We start from the raw sequence: 25,039 nt of genomic DNA, 5'->3' as shown, positions 1-25,039 counted from the left end.
CCCTCTCCTCTTCTTCTCCTCTTCCTCTTTCATTTGTAAAGCCACTTCTGCTGCTTTCATTCATTTGGAAGTCCTGTAGCTGAGTTTGGGAGAGACTAACAGCCTCGGCAGCAGAGGGGAGAAAGGCTGTAACACCACCACTTTACTCTGTTCTACCTGTCACATCATTTTATCAGGAAACAAATATGCTCATGTTTTTACTATGTTTGTCTTGAAGATGTAAGAAGATCACATGGTGCTTTTTATTATTGTGTTGGTTTGTTTGCTGTCTCTTGGATGGAGCCCAGCTGTGCGTGGCCCCTGGGCCTGTGGTCAGAGTGTGTGCTGGATAATCCGGCCCAGGATGAGGCCAAACTGACATGGGATGAAATGTCTGTCACATAATTGAGCTTAGTGTAGTTTCATTTCTGCACAATTTAAAAACAACCAAAACTTTGTTCTGTCTTTTCTATGTTATACTGTAGACTTTCTTTGATACTGTGTCCAAAAGGAGCAGCTTTTACTTTGAAAGGGAGGCGTCTCTGTTTCCTCTTCAGGTTGGATGATGGAAGCAAATGAGTGTGTGATGTTCTTTCAGTGTTGCACTTTGTAGACGCTCCCTGAGCACTGGTCTCACAGCCAGCTGCACATAGAGACCAGTGTTGTTAGTCCAGGTCAGAAGATGACTTGTTGGAATGAAAATGAGCTTGTAGTTTGTCTGCTTTAATAATGTGACTGGAAAAAGGTGTTGGACTTCAAATATGTCCATTTCTTTCACACTTCACCTTTAAAAGTGAAGCCTTGTGGTTCCTGGAAGGAAAAACACGACTTTTTCAAGTCTTTGTCCTGTTTTTATGATAAATGTACGACTTTAATGTGAAACATTCAGAGTTTTTTCTCTTGTTGTGTTTGTTTGAAGCTGCTTCCTGTTGGCTTCAGCTGTTTGGAGTTTCCATTTTCTAAACTTCTACATTCTGAACCTTCTTCAGCTCTGAACAGATGATGAAACACTGAATGATTTCAAGCTCACACTTTGTCTAATAAACGTACATCTTTCATTCTTTATACAGATTGTGGGGCTGTGGTTTGTCAGAGATCAGCTGTGATTATCTGGCAGCAGCACTGAAGTCCAACCCCTCCCATCTGAGAGAGCTGGACCTGAGCTCCAACAACAAGCTGCAGGATTCAGGAGTGAAGCATCTGTGTGGTTTCCTGGAGAGTCCAGGATGTGGACTTGAAACTCTGAGGTCAGTCAGCATGTTTTAGTTGTGCTGAGATGAATATGATGTGAAAGTTGTGCTGACACTAAACTGCAGACATCAGGCTGATATTATACTGATCCACACTGAGGATCTTCATGGTAAAGTCTGTTTTCTTCTTCTCTGGTTTAGTCCATTGACTGCAGCAGAACAATGTTCACATTTCAAACAGTGAGACTCAACGTATGGCCCGCGGCCCACACGCGGCCTGCCCACCTTTCCTGATTCAGAGAGAGGGGACCCTGATTAACTGTGTAGTGTTCTTCCTCACAGTTCTAAGTATCAGACACAACAATGAATAATCCACAGCTGACTGTCTTTAGCAGGTCAAAGGTCACGGCACACAGCAGACAGTGGGAAATATTATAACTCTGATCATTTATCAGCACATATCCATATGTATAAAAACAAAGCTGACACTGTGAGACTTGATCAGAGGTGTGATCATCACAGCAGAGGCCTTTGTGTCAAAGTCACTGAGGATCAAACAGAAACACATGAAGCAGATTTTCCTGTTCTGGCTTTTTATAGCAGATAACCTTCAAAATATTCTGCAGTCCATCAAAAACTGAAGCAAACCATGAATCAACATGTGAACATGAGCTGATGCTGCTGAAGTGAAGCAAAGTTACAGAGGTTTGATTACAGACACAGCTGAGAGTTTGTAATCTGTCATCATTTTAAAAGGTTTACATTTCTTCAGTATTGAACAGCAGAAATGAGGCTTTGTTTTGGGAGGCCGACAGCAGTGAACACAACAGCAGACTGGTGCGTAATAAGCAGTGAATAATGCAGGAAACAGATTTTTGAAGGTAAACTGTTCTTGAAGTACACTGAGAGAGAGAGAGCTGTGCAGGAAGTAAACATCAAAGTCAGAGAGAATTCATGACGATGTTCATCAAACGTAAAGCGTAGTTTGGATCTTCTTCTGCTGCTGGTTCACTCAGTTTTGGTTGGAGACAGATGAAACCTGCAGCTTCAGGATCTGTGAGCTGTCCACTTTCAGCCCCGACGGCGTGTCCGTGTACGTGCCGTCGAGTGAACGATCCGCGCTCTGTGTTTCCATCTTTGTGTGTTTAGCTGCTCTCATTTACTGTTTTATCTGTTTGCTTGTTGTTGAAATACTTTTGGGAGCTTTAACCTGAGATTCTGGCAAAATACATTTATATTAAAAATCGATTCAGGATTGAATGAATCAACATCACTTTATTCAAATTAAAACCATTTAAATAGGAAAATCCATTTTTTTACAGCCGCCTCTAATGCTGGGTAATGTCAGCTGGTCCATGTGCAGCTGGCTGTGAGGCTCAGGGAGCGTCTACAAAGTGCAACACTGAAAGAACATCATCCATAAATATTGAGTAATAACTGGACTCTCATACAGCGAGACTCAAATGCCTTTAAACATCAGCTTATCCTGCTGATCCAAGTCCAACACTGAGTTTGTAAAAACATGTTTGTCAATCATTTTGTTTGGTTTCTGAGGGAAATGATTCAATAACTTGCTGCTAATACACAACATTTCATCATATTTCCTCATAACCCTCTTTTGTCTGACCATTTGATCCCATTTGAATTTGCAATAAAGGATCCACAGAGTTTGGTGACAATAATGACAGTAGATGTTTGTGTGAAAGTGCTGGAAGCAAATGAGTGTGTGATGTTCTTTCAGTGTTGCACTTTGTAGACGCTCCCTGAGCACTGGTCTCACAGCCAGCTGCACATAGAGACCAGTGTTGTTAGTCCAGGTCAGAAGATGACTTGTTGGAATGAAAATGAGCTTGTAGTTTGTCTGCTTTAATAATGTGACTGGAAAAAGGTGTTGGACTTCAAATATGTCCATTTCTTTCACACTTCACCTTTAAAAGTGAAGCCTTGTGGTTCCTGGAAGGAAAAACACGACTTTTTCAAGTCTTTGTCCTGTTTTTATGATAAATGTACGACTTTAATGTGAAACATTCAGAGTTTTTTCTCTTGTTGTGTTTGTTTGAAGCTGCTTCCTGTTGGCTTCAGCTGTTTGGAGTTTCCATTTTCTAAACTTCTACATTCTGAACCTTCTTCAGCTCTGAACAGATGATGAAACACTGAATGATTTCAAGCTCACACTTTGTCTAATAAACTTACATCTTTCATTCTTTATACAGATTGTGGGGCTGTGGTTTGTCAGAGATCAGCTGTGATTATCTGGCAGCAGCACTGAAGTCCAACCCCTCCCATCTGAGAGAGCTGGACCTGAGCAGGAACAACAACCTGCAGGATTCAGGAGTGAAGCATCTGTGTGGTTTCCTGGAGAGTCCAGGATGTGGACTTGAAACTCTGAGGTCAGTCAGCATGTTTTAGTTGTGCTGAGATGAATATGATGTGAAAGTTGTGCTGACACTAAACTGCAGACATCAGGCTGATATTATACTGATCCACACTGAGGATCTTCATGGTAAAGTCTGTTTTCTTCTTCTCTGGTTTAGTCCATTGACTGCAGCAGAACAATGTTCACATTTCAAACAGTGAGACTCAACGTATGGCCCGCGGCCCACACGCGGCCTGCCCACCTTTCCTGATTCAGAGAGAGGGGACCCTGATTAACTGTGTAGTGTTCTTCCTCACAGTTCTAAGTATCAGACACAACAATGAATAATCCACAGCTGACTGTCTTTAGCAGGTCAAAGGTCACGGCACACAGCAGACAGTGGGAAATATTATAACTCTGATCATTTATCAGCACATATCCATATGTATAAAAACAAAGCTGACACTGTGAGACTTGATCAGAGGTGTGATCATCACAGCAGAGGCCTTTGTGTCAAAGTCACTGAGGATCAAACAGAAACACATGAAGCAGATTTTCCTGTTCTGGCTTTTTATAGCAGATAACCTTCAAAATATTCTGCAGTCCATCAAAAACTGAAGCAAACCATGAATCAACATGTGAACATGAGCTGATGCTGCTGAAGTGAAGCAAAGTTACAGAGGTTTGATTACAGACACAGCTGAGAGTTTGTAATCTGTCATCATTTTAAAAGGTTTACATTTCTTCAGTATATCCACATTTGCAGCTGCTACCTCAACCTCCACTTGTCCAACACAACTGCTGTCCACTGCCTCCATGACATTGTGATTTTGCTGTTGGTCTTCTGTCAGATCTTCATCAATCACTTCTGCACGGGGCACACCTTCAGACTCTGCAGCTGCATAACGAAAGCCTGTAAGATAAAATTAGACATAAGGTAAATGTACACCAATATTCCAATGACAGGTGTGTGATTCATCTGGAAGTTATGTGCGGATTAGTGTACAGTGATAGCAATTTAGTATGTTTTTAGAGGGGGGGGGGGGTTGTTTACCTCCGATGGGTGCTCTTTTTCGCTTCCGTTGCGTACGCCTTGAGTGCCGGTCCGAGTCTGATACAGGTATGTCGTCATGCCCCATGTGCAGTGTTGGTGCCCAGTCTGGATTTGTTACATCCATTTCATATGCTGGTTTGCCTGCAATAATGCCAAATCATAAGCTACTCAGTCGACATGATGTGGTTCTGCAGCATCACACATTAGCATGTTTTATCTCATTATCTATGACCTCAGCACGTTGAAAATCACACTAAAAGCCTTTCAAGAGTGATATGAATTAATTTAGAACTCACCGGAAAGAAAATGCCGTGAGCAAACCAACAAAAAGCTGGGGATTGCAGAGAACTCGATATCCCCTCGTCTCACCGCTGCAATCCAAGCCTGACGTCTTTGTTTAGTAATATCGGATACATGGGATCCCTCACGTTGCCTCCAGGACGGAAAACGATGAAAAGAGAGCCCGTTATCCAGCTTCTTGCCTTCACGATCGTGTGATCTAACGTTGCAACCGACAACACAACACGTACGATCCATAGCTGAAATGGTATCCTTTGGCTGGCCTACTGTCATGGCGGAAGGGGGCATGGCCCATCTCCCGTGACATCACGCTCCAAAGCCCTATAGGTGGGAAAATGTACCATGTCGACCAATCAAAAATGATATGGAAACATGACATTTGGTTGTTTAGCAAAAGGGGGAAGTTTTAGGAGTGACCGGCAAGAGAGAGCGAGTGAGCGAAAGAGAGAGAGAGTTTTGATACGTGAGAGATTTGTGACGTTTACCGTGTTTGGTCTCAAGTTAGTTTGTTGTCTTGTGTATTTAGTGTGTAGCTGTTGTTTTGTTTTGTGTGTCAGTTCTACTAGTGATCGTCACAGTTGCTGCCTTAAAGCCAACAAAGGCAGATTGCAGTGTAAACGCTGAGTGACACACCTGCTGTCAGACCTGCAGGTTTATCCCTGTGCTGTTCTCATATGTGTTAGAGTGACACAAACTATTGTTTGACACCTGATTGTTCTGTAAATAGTTTGAAATGATTATATGAAAAACGTCTGAGCCTTGGCTGCATTTTTTGCTAAATAGTACCATATAACTTTGTTGTTTGCAAAACGTGTGCGTATTTTTAAAAATGTACAATCTCTATTTGCATTTCAAGTTATGAAGATGATTCGTTAAACATGTGTGTGGTTTTTACAGTCAAAATATCACTTTCTACGTGTATTTTAAATTTTGTCTGAATTTAGATAAATTGTGCTGATACAGTTGGTCAAAATGAGAAAATAACAGATTGGCAAGATAAACTGTTTTTAAAGGTAAAATATAGAGGCCACATCAAAAGTAGTCAAGAAGGGTTAAAGGCTAAAAGCAAAGTTGTCACCAAGTACTGTTTATATTTGTGTGTATTGCTGCAGCTTTTTTGAGTATTAATTTGGTGCCTTTGTGTGAAATAATGGTATTGTGAGTGATCCATATAGTCACAAAGAATAGCCACTTGTTTCTGTGCTACCAAAGTTCCCCGGCTTTCATTCAAAATGTGTTTATCGTCAGCACCTGCACATTAAACTACTTAAACATTATAAATGTCTTCAAGCTCACACTGAGGCCTGTGGGGTACTATCAGCCACTGAGACAGTACACACATTTATATGTGTTTGTATATGAATATTTCATACTTTAAGGCTGCCTGTTTATTTAAGGGAGATGAACAAAATACATTGGAATTGTACAAAATAATATCATGGATGATAAATTAAATAGATTTTAAGTAGATGCTTGTGCATTCTTAAAGTCTTATATGTTGAACTGAACTATGTGATCTGTTCAAAGCCTTAATCTTAATTTGAAGTGAAATGTGCATTTTGAGTTTATACACTATGTATATAAGGCGACCGTTTCCTTTTGCAGTATTTTTGTGTGGTGTACTTTTCTATGTCTTAACAAAAGGGGAACAAAGGTGTTTAAGTTCACCTAGGATGATGTGTTTTAATTTTCACATGGTCTTGCTTGAATTTGACCCTGACAAAGGCGTATGAACTCTGTCAGCTGTTTGGAGTTTCCATTTTCTAAACTTCTACATTCTGAACCTTCTTCAGCTCTGAACAGATGATGAAACACTGAATGATTTCAAGCTCACACTTTGTCTAATAAACTTACATCTTTCATTCTTTATACAGATTGAGGGGCTGTGGTTTGTCAGAGATCAGCTGTGATTATCTGGCAGCAGCACTGAAGTCCAACCCCTCCCATCTGAGAGAGCTGGAGCTGTGGGGAAACAACCTGAAGTATCCAGATGTGAAGCAGCTGTCTGATCTTCAGCAGAGTCCAGACTACAGACTGGAGACTCTGGAGTAAGTAGAGTGATGGAGTGAGTGGGTGGTGCTGTCAGCAGTATTGTACTAAACACAGTCAGTATGAAACAAAGATCCAGTGTTTCCTGTAAAGCTGCAGCTTCTCAGTGAAGCTGTGAGAGGAGAATGGTGACAGGCTTCAGGATTGGACACAAACACTTCCTGTTTCTGACCTTTATGGTCACCATAGTAACGGCTGACACGCTCTGATCAAACACTGTCAACAGCCAATCAGCTCTCTGAACAAAGCAGCACGCAGACCAATGACTGCATTCGTTTCCAAGTTTAAAGCAGTGAAGAACACAGTCTGTAGGTGAGGAAGAATTTAGTGAGAGCAGATGTTTGGATGGAATTCCTCCAGTTAACAGCTGGAACCGTCCATCTGGATTGTTGGGCTTGTTGTTGGGGTTCCTACAGAGCTCAGAGTGGACACACCAAGGTTCTTCTAATGAATGAAAGTCCAAACTCAAACTAGGAGGGAAAAACATTTTCATCAACTTCAATAAAAATCCAAAGATTAGAAAAAGTGAAGCAACAATGAGTCCTAGTACAGTCCCAGCACTGAAGTCCCTGCTGCTCTTTATACTGGATGTGCTGCATCACTGACTGACAGCTGATGAAGAGTCTCTGGAAACACGCGTTTATCTCCTCTGCTCTTCCTTCTTCTCTCTGCAGGTGGAGGCGATGATGGTAAACAGGACGGTATGTGTGCTGAGAGAGGAGGAGCTGTGTCCTGATGATCCAGAGAGGTTGAAGCAGCAGCAGCTTGTGTGTAGAGACGCTCTGACTGGGCCATGTTACTGGGAGGTGGAGAGGAGAGCTTCATCCAGCAGTGACTGACAGAGGAATGAGAAGAAGTGCAGATGACTGTCAGTGCTGCAGAGTGAACTGCTCTGAGAACAGCTCCACTGTCAGACACAATGTAGAGTCCAGCATCATCCCTGTGTGTCCCTCTGGATCTGACAGAGGATCATCAGTGTATCTGGACTGCTCTGCTGCTGCTCTGTCCTTCTACAGTCTCTGCACAGTCTCTGTCTGACTCTGGCTACATTTTTGGCATTTATATTCTTGGTTGCTCTCTTTATATTTTTCACATGCAAAATGTGCCCATCTTTGGCAAGATTCATACTGCACCTGGAAAGGAAAAATAAATGGCTCATATTCTGTTTGGTGAATACTATTACTCAACATTTTAATTATGATTGGCAAGTAATGATACTAAGACTTATGTGTTTCTTTTGTTTTGTTTTACCATTTCAATCATGCTGCGGTCAGCGTTAGCATCTAACATGGAGAAAACAATGCAGTAGTCCTCAGCGTTCCCTGAAACACAATCATAGTTAGGTTTTAATCAAACATTATTTATTGAATAATTAAAAAATAATAGTACATTTTTTCCAAATATACTTCCTGGAAAATTAGTCTAAATTAGACTTTGAGAAGGGTCTTATCTGAAAGTGTTTGAAGAGCACTATTTGTACTGTGCTGTTTGAAAAGCACTATTTAAATTGGAAGTACGCACTAACGTGATAAGGACTTTACTGGACTTACCTCGATTTTCAAGTAGGGTGCAAGCTATCTGCATTCGCTCCAGCACAACTGGCTCTGTAGTGGTTGACACCTCACCGACCTCTCCAAAATCAAGGTAGTGTTCTGCAAACTGTGAGATTGATCATAATTAGAATGTAAAGTCTTAATTAGGTAAAGGATAGGATAATTATAAGCCACAAGGCTTCAGCCTATTCCTTTTTCAGTTACTGTATGATTAAGTACTTCTATGTAAAATGATCATCTTTGTTGTTGTTGACCGAAATAACTTTCACTTCACTTAAATTCACTTAAAGTCTTAATTCTAGCTAACAAGAAATGGAATCATTTGAATACGGGTTACCTTTAACAGTAAAACTCCACAACTGCAGGAATCCTGTCGCTTGTTGTGTTGCATAGTCTGTAACTGCCACTCCATGGTGTCTTCATGCCCTCTCATCCTCAGAAAATTCCTAGTTGAACAAAAGTGTTTGTAATGAAACAAGATTTTTTTTTTTTTAATCTAAGAATAACACCTCAGTATCATACATACCTCCAGTTGCGCAGAATTTTCCTGTCATAAACACCTTCATTCCCATGGGGTCTATGAGCAGTATTTTCTGTGCAGAAATGTTGACAATCTAAAGAAAAAGTTAAATTAAAAATTACAATTGTTTGTGCCACTGAAAACTTATTTAAAAATAACACTTTGTGCAAGAAACTGCTTCACAACAAATTATGCAAATTAATAACAAAATGAACACATACCACAAGAATCCAGTGTGTACCAAAGTTCACAGGGCACAGCCACGTCTTCAACTGGGAACTTCATCTGTGGGATTGGAAGTGCAGAGTAATTTGGATTTACTTAGGTACCATGCGTCTCAGGGTGTTTTCAAATATAGTCTTCTTTAAAGGAACCGAACTCTTTCCTCAGCAACAGAAAGGAGTCAACTGTTTGGACCACTTCTGAGCTTTCAACATACCAGTTGAGGCATCTGAACTGCCCAGAAAACAACGAGCTTGCAACTACTGAACAGAGCAGGTGTGCAGCATTCTGCACAAGTATAGAAAAATGTTATAGAACAGTAAATAGGGTTTTTTTTATTTCAAAATTAGTAGGTAAATGACATTTCTTACTTACCTTTCGTCTGTCAATAACACGGTGCAGATATGCATCAATGACCTGTTTTGAAAAATCTGAGTTTATACAACAACAGCAACAATTTTTGAAGTAACTGCTTGAGTGCTGTACACAAAAACATCTAAAGGAATAGAATTGCTGATAAAGGTTCTTTCTGCATATACTGGAACTGGGTATTATGATGTCACAACATCTGTGTTGTGGTTGATAACATTTTTTCCTGTTGAAGTGAATGGGTGAAACCTTATCAGAGTTTTGCAATATAACCCCCCGACCTACCCGCACATTTTAAACTATTAATGGTCTCTGCACTGCAAATGCTTCAGAAGGAGCAGAACCTCGAAATCAGACTCAATAATGATAAGTTCTCTTACCTCATCAGAAACCACCGTGACCCCTGCAGTGTTCGAAAAGAGGAATCCAATAACTTGTATGGTCCAACAGCTGCCTCCAAGCGCCCAGTATCCTTTGCACGCCATAGCCTCTTTACTAAAAGAAAAATATGATAAGTTAGCTCAGGCATGCATGAGATTTGTAGTGGATAAGCTTGGTAAAGGCCAACGGGCCACAACAGGAAAAAAGTCAATACAATAGGCATGCATTTACACGCAGAGAAATAGGAAAGGTACAGCGGGTGGGCAAAAGAGAAAATTACTAACAGGCAGATCCATTTCCAGACTTCCACAAGCTCAGTGCACGTTGCATGTTTCTTTATATCCAATATGAGTTGAAGACTGCAAAATGCAAACAAAGTCATGCAACAGTCAATTAAGTTGCAACGCCAAACTGGCAACAAATGACCAACTGGTCAAAAAGAGTTGTTCACTATGTCACCTTCATTTTCTAAGCTTTGTTTCTGGGAGGGAAGTTCTTGTTCACGCGTTTCTGGTCCTGGAACACAATTAAACTCCTTGTGTCAGCCGTTTTGGGTGCATAATGAATCCTCTGGACTTTGCTGGCACTGAGGGTTAGCAGTAGGATGGCAGGGAGGCATCTTCAGGTCTGTGCTGCTGTTCACTGTCTGACTGCGAGTTGGGTATTTTTAATTGTCACTGATATTTACATGGTGGCTTCTTCTGTACGGCTTGATATGGTCAATGCTGTAGTGATTTCTTAAAGTTGCTCCTTCCGTGTTTTTTTAATCTCACACATTTGCCAGCGATGTCTTGAATGGTGTAGGGTCCTGAAAAATCTGGATCAAGTCTTCCTCCCTTCCTTCCACGTTTCATGTTCAAGAGAAGAACTTCATCTCCAACGCTGTACACAAGGTTTCTGTACTTCTGGACTCGTCTAGCATAAGCTTATGCATAAGCATAAGATTGTACTTAAACTGAAATATGACACCTACTCAGTGATTTACAACATAGAGGTAGGTTGTTTCCTCTTAAACATTTTAACTGCTTTCCTTACAAAATGAACTGGAAACCTATAAGTTCAGTCTCTGAGGTGCTCTGGGATTTCTCTCAGGGTAATGTCTGCCTGTTTGGTCAGAGTCCATAGTGCTCTGTGTGGAAAGTTCAGGTGTTTGAACATTGGTGGTTTCACGTAAACCCTGAACCTCAGGTGGTGAAGCGAGGGCAAACTCTTCTGAATCTTGAGGTGTAGATGTGTCCTCTCAGGTTGCTCTGGAACCACGTGACATTCTGCATCTAGAATCTGATCAACATGTCTACGCCAGACTAAGTTGGCTCCAACATTTATGGTGTATATCAGCGGTCCGGTCCGTGAACGAATCGTGCCAGAATGCCATTTCTGACTTGGGTCTCTGTAGTTTCTGGCGAGAACTTTTTGTCCAACATTGAAGAACCTGGTTTTGTTTCTTGTTGCTTCCACCATGGAAGACTGTTTATCTTGGACATCCTTGCGAATGTCTGGTTTCAGCAAATCTAGATGTGATCTCAGATCTCATCCCATGAAGAGCATTGCAGGTGTGTGTCCAGTTGTTGCATGAGTGGTAAGACAGTAAAAAATTGTCAATTTTCTGTTGTAGCGGTTTCCCCTCTGTGCGACTGGCTGGTTCAGCTTTGTTGCAGGATGATGGGGAGCTGAAGTGATATGTCGTATGCCGTTACTCCCAAGGAAACACTGGAACTCCTCTCCAGTAAACTGATGACCATTGTCACTTACGAGCTGTTGTGGCGGACCTGTGCGTGCAAACTGTGACCAAAGACTATTGATCGTGCTGGCAGCTGTTGCTTGCTTTACGGGGAAGATTTCTGGCCACTTTGAGTGGGCATCAACCACAACCTGGAACATTTAGTCCATAAATGGGCCAGCATAGTCTATATGAATGCGTTGCCATGGAGCGGATGGCCACTCCCACGCGTGTACAGGTGCTGTTTGAGGCTGGCGCAGCGTCTGCTGGCAAACAATGCAGGATTTAGCCATATTCTCCATTTCACAATCAGTGCCTGGCCACCAAACATAGCTTCTAGCAAGACCTTTCATCTTAACACCCAAATGTCCATCGTGCAGTGAGTCCAGTACCTTTGTACGTAGTTTGGGTGGCAGGATGACACGAGTTCCCCACATGACACATCCTTGGCAAACGGATAGTTGGTCTTTGTGGGTGGAGTACGCAGAGAACTGAGTGTCACTACAGGACGGCCAACCATTCACAGTAAGATCGTTTGACAAGATTGTGTTTTGGCTCGTTTCTCTTTTCACCTGAGCACTTGTGACAGGTAGGGGTTCCATTTGTGTAACATGAAACACAGTAGCTGGATCAGTCATTTCTTCGGTGGGTTGCATGTGTGGAAGACGTGAAAGTCCATCTGCATTTCCATGTAGCTTTGTCCCTTTGAACTCAATGGTGTAGGTGTGTGCACCCAGGAACAAAGCCCAAGCAAGCGTGCCGCAGCCATGGTTGGAATACCTTTCTGAGGGTTAAAGATGGACACCAGCGGTCGGTGGTCTGTGATCAGGGTGAAGTGTCGTCCATATAAATACTGATTAAACTTCTTCACTCCCCACACTAGACTGAGTGTTTCTCTGTCTATCTGCGTATAGTTGCGCTCGGCTGCATTTAGGGACCTTGAGGCAAAGGCAAGTAGTCGTTCGGATCTATCAGGCATTTTGTGAGATAGCACGGCACCAATGCCATATGGTGAGGCATCACAGGCGAGGCGAAGTGGTAGCTTGGGGTCAAAGTGTGTCAGAACCTCCTCTGATGTAATGAGCTGCTTAACTTAACTAAATTAAATGCCTCTTCATAGTTTGTCCATTTCCATTTGACATTTTGTTGCAGCAGAGAGTTCAGCGGGTGCAGGACTGTTGAAAGGTTTGGTAGAAACTTGTGGTAATAATTAATTAAGCCCAAGAATGAACGTAGCTGACTCACATTTTTAGTGTCTGGTGCCTTCAGGACTGCTTCAACTTTGTCCTCGGTTTTGTGGAGCCCATGTCTGTCGATCTTGTGTCCACAATACTCAATGGCATCCTTGAAGAACTCACATTTGTTTTTGTTTGCTCTCAATCCATATTTTTCTAGCCTGGCCAGGACTGCTGTTAGGTTAGCCAGATGAGTCTGACCGGCTGGAGCAGCATCTAATAACCAACTCACAAAATAAAGAAAAATAAAAACAAACCAACAAACACAAAAACACCAGGCATCATGATACAGACTTATAATTTGCACCAATGTTTTTTCGAAATTCTATACACGAAAGTGAGCGCGAGAGCCCTCGGTGCGCCTGCTCGCTGCCAAACTCAAAGTAAACTTTATTGTCATCTCCGCTACAGACAGTCCAGTATACAGAGATATGAGATGACAAGGCTCCAGTTACAGCAGTGCAAGTAAACAAACAATAAGAAGAGTAAGAAAATAAATATACACTTTAGGACCAGGGGTAAAGGATCAATAACAATTTAAATTTACAGTTTGAGGGGAGGGGGCCCCTGCTGCTTCCAAAAAGAGCACATTTCATTTATAATGTTGTAAATCCAAGTCCATTATGTATTCATGATTTGAATCCTGGGTTGTGTGAAATCTCAGAAATGCACCCTAGATGAAGTGAATCTGTGAACTAAGGTGTCGGTCTATTAGATCATGTTGTGGTGATCCTTGTGTTGGGGGATTTGTGTTCATACTGGAGTGCAAAATTAAAACCAATGGAAGATGGACAAGAAAAGTTCAAAGCCATCATGGTGCTCAACTTAGAAAAAATAGAAAAGAAGAGGAGGAGAAACGAGCAAAAGATGCAGGTAAGCAGATGTGTGATTGGATAATGGCAGGTCATCCTGAAACTATCAGAATCAGAGTGAGTCAGAAATTATGTGGGTTACAGTTGCTCCAAGAAGAAATGGTAAAAAAACAAACAGTAACAGACTAAACTCCAAACAATACATTATGTTACAGATTTAAATATTAATTAGTCCTTGTCAATTGTTGATTTGTCCTGTTCTCATTGTATGACGAATTATGATGGCTGTTTGGTAGCCGTCTGCATACAATGCATACTCTCTCTCTCTCTGTGTGTGTGTGTGTGTGTGTGTGTGTGTGTGTGTGTGTGTGTGTGTGTGTGTGTGTGTGTGTGTGTGTGTGTGTGTGTGCAGCAGCTTTATGTTAATGTGTGTAAGGATTTGTGTCTGTGTGTGTGTGTGTGTGGGGGGGGGCGCCAGAGGGATTGTTCGCCCAGGGTGCCAAACAGGCTAGGACCGCCACTGCCTGCAAATAAACAACATTGACATCAAAAGTTTTACATTTCCTAAATGTATCCCACAATCTGAATATAACACCCACTTCCCCACGTTTGATCCGCTGTGTTAAATATGATTAAGAACAGAATGCAATCATTTGCAAATCCTATAAACCAGTATTTTAAACAAAGTGAGAAAATGAAACATTTAAAGAAAAATATTAGCCCATTTTGAATTTGATGGCAGCATCCTCTCTCCAAAAACTAAAGGCGTTACGATGTTTAGTGCTGGACCATGTTGGTTAATGTGTAAACTCAACAGTTTCCATTTTGATTAACCTGACCAACATCTAACATAGAACACCTTTGAAGTGGACCTCGCAGCCTGTGGATAACTTCAAACACGTCGAGGTCTTCAGAGGCTGAACTTTGACCCAGCATCACAAGGAGCGCCATAAATACTTGTTACAGTTATTAGAAGGAAGCCAGCCTTTAGACATCCCCACAATGACATCGTGACCAAGGGTCTGTTGCATGATTTTTAACATGGCTACAATGTGTCGTCTGCTGAGTCATCGTTTAATACAACAACGTACTGAAAGAGAGCATTCAGCATCTGACTGAGCTGGACTAACCTTCCCTTTCAAAAGTGAAAACTGCAACATAAAACTGGAATACAACCAACTTCTAATGAAATGTAACATTTTATAACATGAACACAGATTCCAGGTGAGCTGTGTCCTCCAGGACTGGATTTACCAGAACAGGTATGAGGACGGTGCCTGACGGGCATGTACGAGCTGGAGTGGATCCCAGCAGACACAGGGTGAGGAGACAGACGACCGTTCACGCTCACACTTATTCACCAGTTAACCTAACCCCACTACCTGAATGTGTGTGAACTGTGGGAGGAAGCCAGAGTCCCCTGAGAGGACCCACACAAACACGGGGAGAACATCCAACCTCCACAGAGACTCTCTCTGCACTAAAAGCACAAAATAAAAATCACACCGTCATGTAATTCAAGAAACTGGTCTTAAAAAACAGTTAATCTAATATGTCCACATGGAGCCCGTGTTAAGGTCCGTACTGGGCTTCAGAACATCAAGTGAACAACGTCAGATGGGACCTGAGTGCGTTGTCTCCTGATAGAAAGTGCTGAGGATCAGAAGGACTCAGGGACAACACGATATCTGTCCAGCAGAGGGCGGCATTATTCCAAACGGCTCATCGAACTATTAAACAAATGCACAGACTGCACAAACACAATGACTGCAACTCACAACGAATTACACCAATTACTACACCAAACTACAACATCGGCCTATGGCATCAATTAGTGCATAAAACATACATCAAGTTACAGCCAAAAATGCATCACAATGACTCAAGCTGGGGTCAACAGGTTTCCCCTCATGCTCACCCGACCTTTCTGCTCATCAGGTGCAGTGAACAGATGAGTGCAACCACATTTATCACCTAACACGCCCACGAGTCACGCCTCACACCCGTGCACCAATACAAGGTGTGCATTTAAACCAACCCTCTTAATCCAAAACAAAAAGGAACAACTCATATGGCTCCTACACTTGTGCTCAAGAACTCAGTCCTATATTTTAGGTTATTCTGAATAAATCGTTCATGCCCTCTCTTGGGAAAGAAGCTGTCGTGGTTCCTGGTCCTAAATCTAGTCGTCCAAAAGTTCTAAACGACTTCAGGCCTGCTGCCCTCACCTCAGTCTTTGAACAAATCATCAGAAATGTGATTATGGAAGACACTGAACTTCAGCTTGATTCAATGCAGATTGCACATGAGCCCAATAGAGGAGTGGAGGACGCGCTTTTGATTCTACTTCACCTGATTGTCAAACATGTAGAGAGTAAAGGACTTCAGTTCATCGATTTCTCTGCTGCTTTCAATAACACAGCCCCAGATTTGAATCAAAAGACTTTTAGAACAGTTTGAAATCCGGACAAACCTGAGCAAGTGCAGTCATATAAATATCTTGGGGCCATTGAGTCTGTTTTATCATGAGAATGATGCAGGACAAAGTCTTATAAAAGCAGCTTTGTCCCTGCTGCCGTCACTAAACTTAATAACTAATAACTGTTTTTCTGATTTGATTCATCGCGTCTACTTTCCAAATATGTGTCTGTCAGGTTTAAATCGATGTGTGTGTTTGTGAAGGGATGACAAATGCTATTATTTTTCTGTAAAGCAAATTGACCTAAAAGTAAAGTAACCTTGATATGTCAGGATGTAGATGTCCCACCCAAAAACGTCATCAGCCCTGAAACATCGGTACTGTTCCAGGCAGCATTGCTGTCCACACGTCCATCAGAGTGTTAGAGGTGGCTGTCACGGATGTTGCAGTCTGCTCTCTGTTTCCATGAAACAACCACACTTGAAATGATCATTAAAGCTACCTGTACTAAAGGAAGCTGAGAACATGGCAGACGTGGGACTGACTGTGATCAGACTGTGACGATTGTTCTTGAGCAGATCTACAGGTCAGCTGTTCCACATCATGTTTCTAGGATGGAGCCGTTTGGAATAATGCCGCCCTCTGCTGGACAGATATCGTGTTGTCCCTGAGTCCTTCTGATCCTCAGCACTTTCTATCAGGAGACAACGCACCCAGGTCCCATCTGACGTTGTTCACTTGATGTTCTGAAGCCCAGTACGGACCTTAACACGGGCTCCATGTGGACACATTAGATTAAATGTTTTTTAAGACCAGTTTCTTGAATTACATGACGGTGTGATTTTTATTTTGTGCTTTTAGTGCAGAGAGAGTCTCTGTGGAGGTTGGATGTTCTCCCCGTGTTTGTGTGGGTCCTCTCAGGGGACTCTGGCTTCCTCCCACAGTTCACACACATTCAGGTAGTGGGGTTAGGTTAACTGGTGAATAAGTGTGAGCGTGAACGGTCGTCTGTCTCCTCACCCTGTGTTAGCTGGGATCCACTCCAGCTCGTACATGCCCGTCAGGCACCGTCCTCATACCTGTTCTGGTAAATCCAGTCCTGGAAGACACAGCTCACCTGGAATCTGTGTTCATGTTATAAAATGTTACATTTCATTAGAAGTTGGTTGTATTCCAGTTTTATGTTGCAGTTTTCACTTTTGAAAGGGAAGGTTAGTCCAGCTCAGTCAGATGCTGAATGCTCTCTTTCAGTACGTTGTTGTATTAAACGATGACGCAGCAGACGACACATTGTAGCCATGTTAAAAATCATGCAACAGACCCTTGGTCACGATGTCGTTGTGGGGATGTCTAAAGGCTGGGTTCCTTCTAATAACTGTAACAAGTGTTTATGGCGCTCCTTGTGATGCTGGGTCAAAGTTCAGCCTCTGAAGACCTCGACGTGTTTGAAGTTATCCACAGGCTGCGAGGTCCACTTCAAAGGTGTTCTATGTTAGATGTTGGTCAGGTTAATCAAAATGGAAACTGTGGAACGTTTCAGAAGTTTACACATTAACCAACATGGTCCAGCACTAAACATCGTAACGCCTTTAGTTTTTGGAGAGAGGATGCTGCCATCAAATTCAAAATGGGCTAATATTTTTCTTTAAATGTTTCATTTTCTCACTTTGTTTAAAATACTGGTTTATAGGATTTGCAAATGATTGAATTCTGTTCTTAATCATATTTAACACAGCGGATCAAACGTGGGGAAGTGGGTGTTATATTCAGATTGTGGGATACATTTAGGAAATGTAAAACTTTTGATGTTAATGTTGTTTATTTGCAGGCAGTGGCGGTCCTAGCCTGTTTGGCACCCTGGGCGAACAATCCCTCTGGCGCCCCCCCCCCACACACACACACACACAGACACAAATCCTTACACACATTAACATAAAGCTGCTGCACACACACACACACACACACACACACACACACACACACACACACACACACACACACACACACACACACACACACAGAGAGAGAGTATGCATTGTATGCAGACGGCTACCAAACAGCCATCATAATTCGTCATACAATGAGAACAGGACAAATCAACAATTGACAAGGACTAATTAATATTTAAATCTGTAACATAATGTATTGTTTGGAGTTTAGTCTGTTACTGTTTGTTTTTTACCATTTCTTCTTGGAGCAACTGTAACCCACATAATTTCTGACTCACTCTGATTCTGATAGTTTCAGGATGACCTGCCATTATCCAATCACACATCTGCTTACCTGCATCTTTTGCTCGTTTCTCCTCCTCTTCTTTTCTATTTTTTCTAAGTTGAGCACCATGATGGCTTTGAACTTTTCTTGTCCATCTTCCATTGGTTTTAATTTTGCACTCCAGTATGAACACAAATCCCCCAACACAAGGATCACCACAACATGATCTAATAGACCTACACCTTAGTTCACAGATTCACTTCATCTAGGGTGCATTTCTGAGATTTCACACAACCCAGGATTCAAATCATGAATACATAATGGACTTGGATTTACAACATTATAAATGAAATGTGCTCTTTTTGGAAGCAGCAGGGCCCCCTCCCCTCAAACTGTAAATTTAAATTGTTATTGATCCTTTACCCCTGGTCCTAAAGTGTATATTTATTTTCTTACTCTTCTTATTGTTTGTTTACTTGCACTGCTGTAACTGGAGCCTCGTCATCTCATATCTCTGTATACTGGACTGTCTGTAGCGGAGATGACAATAAAGTTTACTTTGACTTTGGCAGCGAGCAGGTGCACCGAGGGCTCTCGCGCTCACTTTCGTGTATAGAATTTTGAAAAAACATTGGTGCAAATTATAAGTCTGTATCATGATGCCTGGTGTTTTTGTGTTTGTTGGTTTGTTTTTATTTTTCTTTATTTTGTGAGTTGGTTATTAGATGCTGCTCCAGCCGGTCAGAGAATCCCCCGCCCTCTCCTCTCAGTGCTGCAGGCAGCAGGCGCACCTTGCAAACGGAGGGCGCCCTTACTCCCAAAACTGATAGGTGCGTATGCAATTCCCAATATGCGCTGGCTGACGTCGGGGCAGCATGAGTACGAGCAACTTTTTTTTTTTTTTTGCCGATGCCCATGATGCCGCCCCGGGCAACCGTCCGTGTCGCCCGTATCTGAAACCGCTACTGTTTGCAGGGTTTAAAAATGTGTTTACTGTTTGAAACTCATACTTGGCCTTCTACTCTTCATGGCTGCTTAACCAAGCTAACAGGGTGGACAGTCTGAGGAGCTGGGAAAGAAAAGCGTCTGAACTGCTTTAAATTTCTTGAAGACGTTTTATCCAAGAAGTTTCTTCAGTTCTGAGAGCGACTGTGGAGAATCCCAGGTTTAGGTCCGGTGTGAGTGTCCCCCTAAGAGGGTCATGGACTCCCTATTGATCCTCTGCCTAATCACGCAAGCCAAGGTGTGAAAACGGGTGTAGGTCACAATCAGCCAAGGGCTGTATCCCAATTCAGGGTCTGAAGCCTCAAAGGCCGCATTTTAAGGACGATTACGTCACAGCGACGCGACGAAGGCTGTCCCAATTCAAAGGCTGCTCGAAATGCGGCCCTCAAATGCGTCCTTCATTTCCCTGAATTTTAAGGATGTGGCGGTGTAGACTTCATGACCCAACATATCCCAGACTCCATAGCGCGGCGGTGGGTGTGGATAATTTTGCTAAAAAAACGGCGGAAGAGGGGCGGCTGAAGAGTAAACTGTGAGAAGTAAGTACTGAATATTATGTCACTTATTTATGTGCAGATGTTTAATAATGAAGAACATTAAAACATTCCTGTTGGCCACATGTTGGCAAAGTTATGTGACATTAGTGATGTTTGTACTTTCAGCGTTTACTTGGTTTTAAAGCCTTTACTTTAAAATATACGCTGTTCAATAGTCGACCTTAATCCTACAGAGAATGTGATGATTTTGTGGATAATTAAAGTCAGTCATTTATCCACAAACACAACAAGCTGAAAGTCAGTGATGCTGCTCGGTTTGCAGTCCTGAATATCACGGCACAAGCAGGATTCACTGCACTGTTAATGTTAGCTATGTTATATTGCTGCCTCTGTTCGGTGGTGTCGAGCCAAACGGACTTTAACGTGTGTTTGAACGAGCTGACGGTTCACTCGTTAAGCTGAAAGAAAGATGCTTTAATCACAGCAGTCACACATGTGTCCACTGCACCATCTGGGAACTCTTCTTGTTTGCACTCGTAATAACACAAACACTAAATCCTCCTGTTTGTAGCAGTGTGTACACCTGAGACTGTCACCTGTCTGTCTGTCCTGCACTCTCTCTCTGTTTCTTTCTCTCTGATTGTGGAATAAAAGTATGAACATGTGTTTATAAGTCACACTTGTGTTTGAATCCTGCACCTTATCACACATTTGATTTCCATGTGTGACGACTGCAAGTGTCCAGAGTGAGGACAGACTGAGGGACCCACTGCTGCACATCATCTGTGAGGCTTTGCACCCCTGATGATCCACCAGGACAAACTCAGCAGTGTGTGAGGAAGAGGAGGAGGAAGAGCCAGCAGCAGCTGACAGATGGAGAGAATAGACAGACTGTTCCCTGTTTGTGAAGGACTGCTAGGAAAGTTTAACATAACTGTCTGTCCTGAATCAGTCTTATTAGGTAATGTTCAAATAATGTTGTCATTCCAGTGTTTTCAGTGTGGGAGAAAGTACTCAGGGCCTTCAAGTTACACACAACAAGTTTAATGTTCAGAAACCTAAAGTATGTATCAGCAGCAGAATGGAGCTAAAAAATAAATGTTTGTTTCAGTTCTATGAAGCTTTGAGTATATCTATTCTGTGTGACTTAAAGCAGTTATGACATGGTCTGATTTTCTCACCCAATAAAGGAATATTTCATTTATCAGTCTACTCTTCATTCTATCAGACACAGTTATCACAGCTCGTACATTTGCTTTTTACACATATATGTAAGCATTGAGCCAAATTTAGTAATGCCAACATATTAAAAGAACAATATTTGTCTCTTGTATGTAATACATCTATATACACACTGTCATAGACACTTGTCTTTGAGTGAAGATTTAAGGTGATAGGAAATATAAATAAATGCAACTTGAATCTTTACTGAAGCTCAGAGTTCATGTTCACTGCTGTAATAACTAATAATGATTAATATAGTGACTATAATATTGGCCATATTATATTTACATTACCACAGTGAGATGACTTTAGTCTCATGAACAACATTAACTAATTGTTATTTACTAACTAATCTTAAATGACTGTTCAGTACAGAAATGAAGCCCAACAATCATGTTTTACAGTCCTGTGGTCTCAGCCTCAGATACTTATCACATCACACAGAGCTCATGTAGAAAGAAATGTACAAAATACGTCCTCCTTCATTTCTGTCAAACAAAGCTGTATGAAACGTTTCCAGCTGTTACTATCATGGTTGCTAGGCAACCTGGGCAGCGCTACGAAGGTTAGACAGTACTTTAAGGTTGCAGACCCTGAATTGGGATACAGCCATGGTTTCAGGTGAACCCACTGTGAAACGTAGCCCCACCCTATCATGTGACTTACTGAGGTCAGAAGGCCCAGGATGTGAGTGGGCAACAGTGGACAGTTCAATTACAATTAAATGATATCTTGCTGTTAGCTTTCTGTTTTAATTTCTATGAACATTTTACTCAGTAAACTTTAATGCATTAGAAAGCATGTATTCAATATCAGGTATGGGTGCTGCATTGAAGAACCTTTTAAATGCAGCAGAGACCAGTCTAATATGTTTGCAGTAATGGGAAATGTCCAAACGCTTCTTTGGTTTCTAAAAGTAAACTTGAGGCACCTTCAGTTTTAAAAACAATCAGAATTCTTAACATTTCAGTGAAATGAAATAAAAACGTGGTCTCCCAGTTGTTTCTATGAAGTGAATCATATACTACAATTGGGTTTATGATGTTACGCCTGCAGTATATCATTTTAAAAACTCACATGTACAACACTCCTGTAACTCTGAACACAGGCAAAGACAGAAAACTCTTGCGTGTTGGCACTGCAGCACTTTAAAAAGCCACCGAGTGCACTAGACCACAGATGTTTAGGTCACTGCAGTAGGGACGTCAGGGGGATGAACCCTGACAGTTTAAAACTTGGCCGTTTATGCAATGAAAATAAAGATGAAATCTATAACACTGCGTGAAGCCACCTCACCTAACTGGTCCATTAGCATTCCTCCAATTTTGTGTAAAACTGAACAAAGGTGGAATGAAAGTCAAAGCTTCACATTACACCACCTGTAGTCATACATCACTGCATGATTAAGACGAAAGCCACAGCACTCTGTTCAAAGAGAATAAGACAAACTAAGGGAAACACTCAGACTGTGCCAAATCCAGTCTTTATTCAGGAATCCAAAAATACCAACAAGGTTATGAACCGGTCCATGACAGTCCAGTGGTAAAGAGAATGAACATGCTTTGAAATACAAGTCTGAAATGGATGGTCTGCATTAAAGATACATACAAAGCACATAAGCACATCTTGAGTTTTCACAAAAGCTATGCACATCCTGTACTCTGTATCGACTAGGTTTGGTGGCTGTGAGCTCCTTTCAAAGCTGTGAAGATTAAAAACAGAAAGGCCAAATACACGTATACATCCAAGACAAGCCGGCTGGAGCCGCCCCCCGCCCCCAAAAACCTGCAGGAGAGGGGAGGGGCCCACTATTAAAAAAACAAAACAAAAAAACCCAAAACAGACCCCACCCAGAGTAGTAAATGCACACTACCATAAAATAATGTAAGATTACTAATCTAAGACATTTAACCACTTGATGCAGACTTCATCCTGAGATGGCACAACTTGCTGAACCCTTCAGGTTATACAGTCTTCTGCTGGCCCTTCTTCCCGATCAGAGACTTGTGGATGTGTGGGATCACGCCTGAAAAAAAATCAATGTTATAACAGTTTATATACTTGAACAGTTAAGTTTTAATTTCAGTAACCACTTTCAGCTGCTCCCTTGTAACAAAGAGTTGCCACAATAGTGTTGATGTTACAGTTTTACACCAGATGCAACACAAAAGGGATTTGTGCCTCAACAAAATGTGTAAACCCCTAGAGTACGAGAGTATAAGACCGTAACACAGTTCTCTGTAATGTTCGTACCTCCGCCTGCAATAGTGGCCTTGATAAGTGAATCCAGCTCTTCGTCTCCTCTAATAGCCAGCTGCAAGTGGCGTGGGGTTATACGCTTTACTTTAAGGTCCTTTGATGCATTTCCTGCCAACTCTAGAACCTGAAAGAGAGACAGCCTTTACAAAAAGATCAACACTTCAAGCAACGAAGTGCAAGATAAACGGAGCTTAGGGTCACCTCAGCAGTAAGGTATTCGAGAATAGCCGCGCTGTACACCGCCGCGGTGGCTCCTACTCTGCCGTGGCTCGTTGTTCTGGACTTGAGGTGTCTGTGGATACGGCCTACCGGGAACTGCGGGGATAATGACACGAGTGAACAGAAGCAAAGCCGTGCTGGCCGCCCGATGAGAGCCCGCCACCGACAAAGAGCCACTGACTTTTGGCTAATAGCTCGTGCTTGTGCAACCGAGAAAATGAATGAAATTTGGGGACAAACCTGCAGTCCTGCTCTCTGAGAGCGCGAAATCGCTTTGGTCTTGGTCTTTCCAGAGTCTTTACCAGCTTTACCACCAGCCTGTAAAACACCAGTACTATTAGTGTGCCTCCGCCGAAACGCGCCTTATTGTAGCCCAACATTAACTTAAGGTCCGCTTAATATTCGCTAGCCATGCTAGCGCTTCCCCAGTGAAGCCAGTGGGTATTTAGCATGCTAATCCACTACACCAGCCAATGCTAGCGGCCAACTGTTAACTAATAAAGAAAACGCAACGCTACCAAATAAAGATTTATTTCAAATAAACTACCTAAACAGAGTGTGTCGTTATAATATTTTGTTAATACGACATATAATACGTACCATATTTAAAAACTTACAAAGAAACTCTGACTCGGCAGCCAAAATAATATCCTCCGTCTACACTGAATATCGACTGTTGTTTGAACTAGACCCCCTCCCCCCCACCGCGGGTCGTTATATACGGCCATGGCTACCCGGATGACGGCAGTCACGTGATTACCGCTGAAGCTTTTCAGCCAATAAATGAGCTCTCTGTGCGGTTCCGTTCTAAGAGCTTATGGGTAATGTAGTTTATGTGGCGTATCTCTTTCCCATTTTATATCGAAATGAGCTGGCTTTAGTTTTTCTTTCACATGGCATTAACTTTTAATTTAGTATAGATAGAAGTCCCCACATACATTCATCTTCTTATCTGCTTATCCAGTTTAGGGTTTAGCAGGCAGAAACCTATCAAAGTTGATGGTAAAATTAAATAGCCCCATTTGGTCAAGCCTCGCCTCAGTGCGCCCCAGGGCAGCCGTGGCTACAATGTAGCTTGCCATCACCTGTGTGTGAATGTGTGGATGACTGAATGTAGTGTGAAGTGCTTTGGGGTCCATAGGGACTAAGTAAAGCGCTATACAAATACAGGCCATTTACCATGTAGTTTAGTATATGAAGCACAGCAGAGTGCTCACCCCGCCTCCCCCACGTACCAATTATCAGGGTCTTGCACGTTACCTCTTTTCTAAAAACACATATGTACTCGAGCAGAGGTCAGTGCAATAGCCTGGAAATCTAATTGCTCTGAATATCATTTAACTCTAAGGTTGGGAAATTGCTGCTATTCTTGTATAACTGGAAGTTTGCTGTAGCAGCATGATCAAATGTTTAAAATAATGGGATTCCCTGTGCTGACTGGGACAACTGGCCACACCATCAA

General features: G+C 42.1%; 3 protein-coding genes across 6 annotated transcripts in view; 1 reads left to right on the top strand and 2 right to left on the bottom strand.

The window, feature by feature from the left end:
• LOC309700493 (uncharacterized protein) overlaps nucleotides 1–8,093 on the top strand; it is a 2,098,293-nt gene extending 2,090,200 nt beyond the window's left edge. The window contains exons 68-70 of the mRNA XM_082524046.1: nucleotides 1,050–1,226; nucleotides 6,754–6,927; nucleotides 7,603–8,093. Coding sequence (XP_082380172.1) covers nucleotides 1,050–1,226; nucleotides 6,754–6,927; nucleotides 7,603–7,615 — 364 coding nt within the window. The 3' untranslated portion in view covers nucleotides 7,616–8,093. The remainder of the gene's footprint in view (nucleotides 1–1,049; nucleotides 1,227–6,753; nucleotides 6,928–7,602) is intronic.
• Nucleotides 8,094–8,779: 686 nt separating this feature from the next.
• LOC309701232 (uncharacterized protein) lies at nucleotides 8,780–10,598 on the bottom strand (the record flags this gene model as incomplete). Of its 3 annotated transcripts, XM_082525331.1 has the most annotated exons (5): nucleotides 9,973–10,598; nucleotides 9,599–9,640; nucleotides 9,223–9,286; nucleotides 9,008–9,095; nucleotides 8,780–8,927 (listed from the first exon to the last, which is right to left on the bottom strand). In XM_082525331.1, exons 1-5 carry the CDS (start codon nucleotides 10,075–10,077, stop codon nucleotides 8,780–8,782), a joined length of 447 nt encoding a protein of 148 aa, XP_082381457.1. In that variant the 5' UTR covers nucleotides 10,078–10,598. The 3 variants fall into 3 exon arrangements, 1 of the variants encoding a protein (XP_082381457.1); XR_014274921.1 differs by lacking the exon at nucleotides 9,599–9,640 and having other exon boundaries at nucleotides 8,919–9,095; XR_014274920.1 differs by lacking the exon at nucleotides 9,599–9,640 and having other exon boundaries at nucleotides 8,919–9,286.
• An 11,965-nt stretch (nucleotides 10,599–22,563) lies between these two features.
• On the bottom strand, nucleotides 22,564–24,310 carry LOC309703861 (histone H2A.Z). Of its 2 annotated transcripts, none has more exons than XM_082528779.1 (5): nucleotides 24,195–24,310; nucleotides 23,818–23,895; nucleotides 23,560–23,673; nucleotides 23,353–23,482; nucleotides 22,564–23,125 (listed from the first exon to the last, which is right to left on the bottom strand). In XM_082528779.1, the coding sequence occupies exons 1-5, from the start codon at nucleotides 24,303–24,305 to the stop codon at nucleotides 23,064–23,066; spliced, it is 495 nt and encodes a 164-aa protein (XP_082384905.1). In that variant the 5' UTR covers nucleotides 24,306–24,310; the 3' UTR covers nucleotides 22,564–23,063. The 2 variants fall into 2 exon arrangements, with proteins under 2 accessions (XP_082384905.1, XP_082384904.1); XM_082528778.1 differs by having other exon boundaries at nucleotides 24,178–24,276.
• Between the last annotated feature and the right edge of the window lie 729 nt (nucleotides 24,311–25,039).

Source organism: Aulonocara stuartgranti (assembly GCF_965226115.1).
Source record: "Aulonocara stuartgranti genome assembly, chromosome: 3".
Lineage (NCBI taxonomy): Eukaryota > Metazoa > Chordata > Actinopteri > Cichliformes > Cichlidae > Aulonocara > Aulonocara stuartgranti.
Note: the sequence above shows the minus strand (reverse complement) of the source record. Positions and strands in the feature narration are given on the sequence as shown.